Source organism: Dipodomys spectabilis, unplaced genomic scaffold, assembly GCF_019054845.1.
Source record: "Dipodomys spectabilis isolate Male_0828 unplaced genomic scaffold, ASM1905484v1 ptg000256l, whole genome shotgun sequence".
Classification (NCBI taxonomy): Eukaryota; Metazoa; Chordata; class Mammalia; order Rodentia; family Heteromyidae; genus Dipodomys; species Dipodomys spectabilis.
In genome coordinates, this window is record NW_024870933.1 from 2,271,577 (window position 1) to 2,281,390 (window position 9,814).

General features: G+C 36.2%; 1 protein-coding gene across 7 annotated transcripts in view; it reads right to left on the reverse strand.

The window, feature by feature from the left end:
* The window catches only part of Slc4a10 (solute carrier family 4 member 10), a 274,758-nt gene extending 265,184 nt beyond the window's left edge, over positions 1–9,574 (reverse strand). For all 7 annotated transcript variants that reach the window (XM_042699499.1, XM_042699500.1, XM_042699494.1 and 4 more), the window contains exon 1: positions 9,399–9,574. In XM_042699499.1, the coding sequence (XP_042555433.1) occupies positions 9,399–9,446 (48 nt within the window). In that variant the 5' untranslated portion in view covers positions 9,447–9,574. The remainder of the gene's footprint in view (positions 1–9,398) is intronic.
* Positions 9,575–9,814: the final 240 nt, after the last annotated feature.

Here is a 9,814-nt window from a genome sequence, read left to right on the forward strand (position 1 = left end):
GGTTTGGTCACACATTCTTAAAGACCTCTAGGTCTGTAATAATTTGTTGAAATTTTTATAAATCTTAGTAGTATCATCTCAAAGCAAATAGCTAAGAATGGGACCATGTGTGTGTTTCTCGTTTTTATTAATACTTTATTTGCCTTCTTCATGATTTAAATACATGTGACTGATACAATCATTTTTCAGATCCTCCATCTCCTCCCTACAAGCAAGATACCTAAACAATGCCTTACTGGGTATATTTACTTTTTTCAGATATAACTCACTACTGTAAAAATTTAGCAGTTTTTACTACATTCTCAGAGTTCTACTATTATTGCCATCATTTAATTCTAGACCATTTCTAACACCACAGAAAAGAAACTCCGTATCTCTCACCAGTCACTCCTAGTATCCTCCATGTCCCAGACTATGGCAATTACTAATCTATCTTGTGTCTCTAAGGATTTTCCTGCTCTGAGCATTTTATATAAATAGAAGCATGCAATATGTGGTCAAAAATACATTTTCATAGCATCTTGCATCATAGAACATTCATATTTGATAGAAGGATAGATATAAAGGACCTTTTATTTTTAATTAGCTTTAAAGCAGTGGAATCACTTTTTAATTAGATGAAATATTTTCAGAGTCTAGATAGGTATTTATTAGCTATATGAAAATGGGTAATTTATTCATTTCTTCATTTGCCACGCTGAAAAACATTAACAATCTTTTAGGATTATCATAAGGATTAGAGATGTTTGTACCTATTAGCCAGAAACATTATCTATAATTACTTTATAAAGATTGCTTGTCATTTTACTTTGTGACTCTGTATTAAAACAGACACTATACATTAGTATAGGTAAAGAATGATAAACTAGAGATGAAGAGATATACAAATTACATTAAGCTCTGCTATCAACTAGTATGTCCTTAAATATGTTGTACACCATTGCTGCTCAGTTTTATCATCTATAAATTAAGAATCTAATCTAAATTTTAGTGTATAGTTGATTTACATAATCCTCTCTTGAAAATATATATGAATCTGTCTATTAAAATGATGGTATCAATAATTAATAATCTTACACACAAAAAGAGCACCAGATCCAGATGGGTTCACTGGTAAATTATATTAAATCCATAAGGAAGGAATTATAACAATTCTTTATAATCTTTTTAGAAAAAAAATTAAAGTGACTATGCCTTAATTTTTTCTAGAAGGTCAGCTTACTCTAACATCAAAACCAAACAATTACACTTTAAAAAGGAAAAATTAAAGTAAGGAAAGGAAGGAAGGAAGAAAAGAAAGAAGGAATGAAAGAATGAAAAAGAACAATATCACTTATGAATACAAACTTAAAATTTTCCCAAAAAATATTACAAGTCAAATCAAATAAGGAATAAAAGAATTACACCTCACAAGCAAGCAGGAGTTATCTCAAGTGGGCAAGGCTAGTTCAACATTCAAAAATCTATTTATATAATCCATCATATCTACAGTTAGAAATCAAATGTTCACATCAGTATCTTTAGAAGTATCTGACAGAATTCAGCATTGTTCATGATTTTTAAAAACTCAATAAATTAAAAACTGTGAATAATTTCCTCAATTTGATAAAAAAAAAAATCCACAAAAAAAAACCTACAGCTAAGCTCATGCTTAATGGTGAAAAACTCAAAACTTTCTTACTAAAATCGGAACTCATAAAGGGTGTTCTCTGGCCAATGAAGTCTAGTTAATGCAATCAGAGAAGAGAAGACATGACCACATGACTAGACAAAACAAAAAAGGTATATAGACTAGAAAAAAAGAAAATAAACTCTTTATTACAGATAATATTGCTTAAGTCGAATATGCTGTTTGCTTTTAGGGTGTTTTCGTCAGTACTGGTGCTTAACTCAGTGCCTTATACGCTCTTGCTTGCTTTTTCACTCAAGGCTAGCACTCTAACGATTCAGCCACGTTTCCACTTCTGGTTTTTTGCTGATTAATTGGAGATAGAAATCTTTCAGATCTGTCTGCTTCTGCTTGCTTCAAATCATAATTTCAGCCTTCTGAGTAGAATTACTGGTGGGCCTATTGGTGCCTGACTTAAGTAGAATATTATATATAGTCGAAAACAGCCACAATACACCTCCTGGACTTAGTTAGTGTCTACTTATAACAAGGTGGAAAAATATAAAGTTACTTTACAAATATTAATAGCTTTCCTCTATATCAGCAATGAATTTGAAATTTAAAACATAATGTCATTAATATTGGCATCCCCTTAATAAATAAGTCTGACAAAGCTATATAAGATTGATACAAGAAAAACTACAAAATACAGATGAAAATATCAAAGAATTAAAATAGTGAACACATATTTCATGTTCATTGAGAGGTTCTAATAGTGGTTCTTCCCAATTTACTCTATACAGCAACGAAATCATGAGCAAAAAAAAAGCAGTCAATTTATGAATATCAACAAATTTAATTCTCAAGTTTTTGTGGAGATAATAATCCATACTAGCCAATATATTATTGTAAATGAAGACTAAAGCTGGCGAAGTGACAATACTCACCAGCAGGACTTCTTAGAAACCTATAATAAGCAAACGTGTGGTATTAGTAAAAGAATAAGCAAATACGCAAATGGAACAGAATATGGAGCCCCAAAATATGCTCAGAAATATAGTCTACTGACCAAAAAAGCAAAAGCAATACAGTGGATAAATTAGTTTCTTTTTAAAGACTAAGGAACTTGGTATTCATAAGCAGTAAAAATGAATTTAGGCACAAATTTTAACACCCATAAAAAATTAGCTAAAAATGAATCACAATATAAAATGTATATGAAATGCAAGAACTTAAAGCTTTAGCGGATGGTTGGGCACAGATGGCTCATACCTATGATCCTAGCTACTCAGGAGGCAGAACTCAGAAGACCACAGTGCAAAGCCAGCCAGGACAGGAAAGACTGAGAGACTCTTATCTCCAATTAACCACCAAAAAGTAGAGCTGTGGCTCAAGTAGTAGAGTACCAGACTTGAGCATAAAACTAAGGAACAGTACCCCGGCCTTTAGTTCAATCTCAGTACCAGGACCAAAATATAAGTAAACAAGTAAGTAAATAAATAAAAATAAATAAATAAAACTTCTAGAGGATAATGGGATAAAATCTAGATGACCTAAGGCAAGGACTTGTAGCTACAATCCCTGGAAGAAAGAAGTGATATGCTAGACTGCATTACAATTTTAAACACTCTGCCTAATAACATATTTGCAAAAGATCCTGATCAATGCTATTACACAAAGAACTCTTAAAACTCAACAATAAAAATTAGTAATACAACAACTCAGTTAAAACTGTGCCAAGCCGAGTACCCATGGCTCACACCTATAATCCTAGCTACTCAGGAGGCTGAGATCTGTGGATCGCAGTTCAAAGCCAGCCCTGGCAGGAAAGTCCATGAGACTTGTCTCCAATTAATCACTAGAAACCAGAAATGGCACTGTTGCACTAGTGGTAGAGCTCTGGTCCTGAGCTGAAGAGCTGAGGGATAGTGCCCAGACCCAGAGTTCAAGCCCCATGACCAACCGAAAAAAAAAAAAAAAACAACTGGCCAAAGACCTTAACACATATATTACAAAAAATACATATATAGAATTGGAAAATATGTATGAAAAATGCTCCACATCATATATCATCAGGAAAATGGAAAGTAAGGAAGTTAGATAGTAGTATACACCTATTATAATGCCAATACCAAATGCAGGAGAGTACATGGAGTAACAAGAGCTCTCCTTCATTGCTGATAAAATTGCAAAAGGTATGGCCACTTCAGAAAATAAGTGGGTGCAATCACACTCATTGATATTTATCCCAAATAGTGGGAAATTTATGTCCACACAATTGAATATAGATGCTTACACCAGTTTTATTAATTGCCAAAACATGAAGGCAAAAAAGATGGCCTTTGGGTGTACCACATTTTTGCGGTATACCCAAATAACAGAATATTATTCAATGCTAAAGAGAAATGAGCTATCCCTGGCTTTCCATGATACACCTTACCCAGGTTGTATTTCTGTCACTCACTCCTGAATAAATTATTTTCTTTGGAAAAAGAGAGAAATGAGCTACCAATCCATGAAAGAAGCCTAAATGTATATTACTAAGTGAACAAAGCCAATCTGAAAAGACTACATACTACAAAAATACATCTACACAGAAAAAATGCACTGCAAGCTATTCTTTCTCTATCTCTAAAGAAAAATAACATTGCCCAAAGAGCATAAGACAATTGTTCGTTATTTTTAAAAATGCGTTAAATCTTCAACTATATTTATTTCATCCAAAAATTGAACATAGGGATAAGGATAGAGCTCAATGGTAGAATTTGGCACTCTGCTACTCATTGCTTAGAATTTGTCCTGGAGTCAATTCTAGTACCTCAAAAAAGTAATTAAAAGAACAATATTGACTACATAAATTGGCGGTGGTATCTTCCCACACAGCCAAATAACTAAATGTCTTATAGTATATGAAATATGAGAAGGGAAGAGTTGAAGTTTCTTTAGGCAACAGAGTTGAGGGTGACACCCACATTTTTCCAACCACTCACATGTTCTAAAGTACTGCTATCTATGTATGTGTCTATTGAGACTTACAAAATAATCATCATGGTTAGAATGAAATTATATCATAGAAGTGTGATTGTATTCAGATCATGCTTTGGGACTCTGTCTTCCATATTTTTCCTAGCTTTCCATCACAAATTATCTATTAGTCTCCCATACCTTGGCCCAGATTTTTTTCTAACTTTCCATCACAAATTATCCCAATTCTTATGCTGGCCTCAATATTTTAATCACAAATTTTATATAGTAGCCTTTAGATTTACTACATTCCTTAGTATCCTATACATATATTTTATTTCCTATAGTTTCACCATTGTAGTATAAGAATTCAAGTCATGAAAGTAACAATGAAGACTGCTACTATATAATCCTGCCAATATATAATCATGTGTAATATGTCTGCTTTATGTTCAAACTATAATTTAAGTTACAATCCAAATAAAATAGAAAACATTGTTACTTAGACAAGCCAGGTGCTTTTTTTATAACTTTGATATTTTAATCCCATTTCTTCTCTCTAATTTAATAATCTAGAGATTTTTTTCATAATAATTTCTTTCCCATAAATAGAACAATTCTATAAACTAGGCCATTTAGAAATCTGAAATTAACATTAAAAATTAAGTGAAATTAACATAAATCTGAAATTAACATTAAAAATCCATACCATCAATTCACCTTTCAAAAAGTAACCTCTAGTTCCATACCTAATAGAAGTTTCATGGCAAAGCTCAATTAAAAATAATTTCCTTTTCCTTGTAGAACATGAGAATCTTACACAGCATCCAAAATGGACAACTATATACCACCCAAGACTAAATTGTGTAAGATAGACTCTTGTTAGAAAGATACTTTTCTAGAAGCTTCCTTCACTTCTTGGTACTTTAAAAATTATCAGGTCATCCCTAGTAACAAACTCAAGATAGAATGTCAAAGGAAAATCTGAAATCATTATTCAATATCCTAAATATCTCTTTTCATACTTTTAAAAGTCTAATATCTTATGATGATTATATAGCCACCATTACATATATATATATATATATATGTCTTCCATATACCTATCTCAAAAACAATTAACATAACGCAGTAAATCTCTTAAAAAATTCAACTGAGTTTCATCTTAAGATAATGAATTCCACAGAGACAGGGTTTTTATCAGTCTTGTTTGTTGTTGTATTCCAAGCACCAAGAACTAGACAAAAGTAGGCATTAGAGAAACATATAAGTCTCCTGTACATGCTTGTTCTAAAACTCCAGACATGCCAGTACTCATGCCTCTACTCCTAGCTACTCAGAAGGCTGAAATCTGAGAATCATGGTTTGAAGCTAGCCTTAGCAAGAAAGACCATGAGACTCTGATCTCCAAATAACCACTCAAAAACCAGAAGTGGCTCTGTGGCTTAAATGGTAGAGCATAAGACTTGAGCAAAAATGCTCAGGGACAGTGCTCAGCTCTGAGATCAAGCCCCACAACCAAAAAAAAAAAAAAACAAGAAAATTTTAGACATAACACGTATTATTACCAAAACTAGACTACAGCATACTATGGGACTAGAGAAAGGAGGTTCTAACCCTTAAAGTACCAAGATCTACAAAGAGCAATGATGGCTGGTCTAGTGAAAAAGAATTCTCTTTGAAGCTTCCTAATAAGGCTTCCGAAATAGGGAGTGTATCAGGGGTCTCATCCACCACTCCATTCAGATGAACTTACATAAGAAGTAAACCATGAGAGATTTGTTAAGAATCTTTTCTTTCATTTCACTTCCATCAGAATCAGTACATATAGGCTGGGCTCTGGTGGCTCATGCCTGTAATCCTAGCTATTCAGGAGGCTGAGATCTGAGGATCACAGTTCAAAGCCAGCCCGGGCAAGAAAGTCTGTGAAACTCTTATCTCCAATTAACCACTCAGAAAACTGGAAGTAGTGCTGTGGCTCAAGTTGTAGAGAACTTGCCATGAGCTGAAAAGCTGAGGGACAGTGCCGAGGCCCAGAGTTCAAGCCCCACAACCATCAATAATTTCCTTTCTCAATACTTATGGACCTCCTTCTGACTTTTTTTGTACCAGCACTAATCATGGCTTTTAATGGCTCTCCAACCATATGCAAAGTTTCCACAGCAATAACTAAAACCTTTCACATCCTTCCTTCACTGTATAGTCTGATCCTCTGTTGACTCTCCTATTTCCTCCATCATAGATAGTACTAACGAACAACTTTAATAGGTATATCTAAATTTTATCACAATGTCTATGTTTGACCATTGATAAAATAGAAACTATCTTTTATTCAGCAGTTACCCTAGATGTTATGAACTTCACATAGGTCATTTCATTTATTCATCACAAAACCCAGATAAAATATATCAATCTTTTCCCCTTGTTCTTAGATCTAACTTTTCTAAGTTACAGAGCAAACAAACAGCAATTGTAGACTTACTAGACTGTGTGCCTAAACACTGTACTCTATTCTGCCTCGCACAAAATTATTTGCAAAGTCATCTGAGTAATTTTCTAAAACAAAGTCCAAAGCAGTTTCTTTCTTTTTTCATGTCATACAAATTCTAGTCCAGGAACTATGTTAAGCCTTGTGAAGAATAAAATATAAATATATTCATTTTTTTCTAATTTCTGAACTAGTTTTAGAAGGCTTATATTTTAGTTCTGGCTTCATCACTATGTGATCTGACACCATGCTATTCAACTCCATGTACTTCAATGGCTCACCTTTATAATAAAGACAAGGAAATCTCATTTACATAACATACTTTCAGATCTACAAAAGAAAAAAGCAATAAGGGTCATTGGAAAGGTTGAAAACATTATACAAATATAAAATTAGACCAAAATGGTAGCCTCCTTTCTAGTTTTCAGGTTCATCTTTCTTATAATTGGGCCTGTTTTACCATTAAATGTATTATCTGTACTGGTTATTACCCTGTGAAACAAAACTTTCAAAACTGTGGCCTTCAAATTTTTCTACCAGACTTTTTGTAGACCTTTCTTTGTAGCCAAACTTGTGTTTTATTTGTTATTTTAAGCCATGAACTGGATGCCCATCTAGCCCAGTAATGTCATCTGTTTCTAAATTCCTCCAGTTAATCCCCATTTGGTCCTAAATCCTTTAACTGTTCCCAACAAGTGACAATCCATAAGCCACATCAAACTGGCTGCAGCCTGCTTTTCTAGGACAAGTTCCAATCCACCATCACCCCTGCCGCCAAAAAGGGGATTTTTCCCCTTATATTTAATCTTTCTCAAATCTCCATGCTGTAATTCCTGTGTATAGTTACTCTATCTTATCCAGGGAAAATTGTTGCTTAGTATCTACACTTTATTCTGAGCAGCCACAGAACCTTATTAAATGTATTTAATTTATTTTGGTCACATTCAAGTTTGGGAAGACAGACGAATCTTTTATTTTTGTATAATAACTCCACTGTGCACAGAGATATGGCTCTAAGCAAGCAGGCTCACTGACACACTGGCTTTCCTTCCCTCTCAGATACTACCCCTGCCCTTTATTTGGGCTCCATTCTCCCTGGTGACTTCTGCGTTCTTCCCATGTCCCTGCTCCCTCCCTGCCTGAATCCAGCGTCCTCAAGAGCACTGGGCATGCTCCATAGCCACAGCTGATTCCGGTGCAATATTTTGCAGCTTTTGAGCCGGCAGGAGAGGAAAGGCCCTGAAAACACAGTGGCCCGGAATTTGTTCATCACCCCTACAGTTTTCTGCCGTTCAGTGATGTGCTCAAAAACTAGGAATGGACTTGGAAATGGAGCGCTTACTGCCAGTCCCTAGTCTGCTAGGTAGATCACCAAGCTGAGTGACCTAGAGCCGAGAAGCAGCCCCCCTGTCGGGTTTGGTGCAGGGAGGGAATTTCTGCTGCTCTGAGCTGTGACAGCGTTGATAGATGGCTGGAAGCTAGTATTGGGCATCTCTGCTGCGTCAAGAAAATACTGAGGTTTTTCCTCTTTTTTTGCTTTGGACACAGCAACCTCAGTTCCTCCAGGCTTAAAATGATGTTGCCTGAAGATCTCCAAGGTCTGCGAGCCAGACAGACAAATTGAGAGAAAGACAGGCAAATCAATCACTTACCCAAAAATTAAATCTAGGTAAGGCAGCTTAAGGACCCAGAGATAAACAGATGGGCTATTTGCAAATGACAGTTATGGAACCTTTCAGATGCTCAGATCTGAATCGTGCCTATCCCCCAGAAAGCACCTTTTTTGCACAAGAATCATGACAGACATCTCCCTGCGAGAAAGATTGACAGATCACACACACATACACACAACCCTTTTCCCTGGTTTCTGCAGAAACTAAATCTCTACAGCTGCAATAGCCACAGATTCCCTCACTTCACTGCCAGAGGATGAGATATGGAGAGGAAATTTATCAGGGATTAAGTAGGATAAAAGGGGGCTTGCTTGCGGGGGCTTTGAGCCACCACTGCACAGCCTAGGAAACGAGACAGGCAGTAACAGACAGGGAGAGAGACATACAACTGCCCCTGCTGCTAAATTCTAGCCATTTCTTCAAACAGCAACAAACGTGAGACATTTCACCACCATAGTGCATCCATATTGAGAAGGGGGGAGGAAATTATGTGCTTTGCTTTATGCATTTCAGTCTCCGGAGATGGGAGGAGACCCCTGTCCATATGTCGTGGGAGCTATTCACCACCCCAAAAGTAAGCTCTCAGCACCTAGCTAGCACACCACTTGCCTGACAGGTTTTGCAGCTAGGCGGTTAATCTATTTGACAGCAGGTTGTCTCTTACCGTAGGCAGCAGCGGCTCCATTTGGGCTCCCTGGTCTTTAATCTCCATGTTCTGTAAAGCCTCTGGAATAAGCACCTTGCTCTGCAGTGTCTTCAGTGTCTTACCCTCAGCACGGCACTCGCTCTGCTTAGTATTCGGATCAGGTAGCTCTGAAGCAGGAGGCAATTGCACACTCCAACTCACCAGAGTCACATGGCTCCTACTCACTCGGGCTGCTGGCCAGGTTTTGCACTGAATGCCTTGGATCTCTGGGCCGGTAAGAGAGATCCCCCAAGCCCTGTATCACTGCCCACACCTGGCTACTTGTATAAAATACAGCCTGCAATGCTGCAATCTAATAGACATTAAGAATTTTACCTGAGATGCTAACTTCTCACACAGGGAAATTCAAACTGGCCCTCTAACCCAATTAGTCT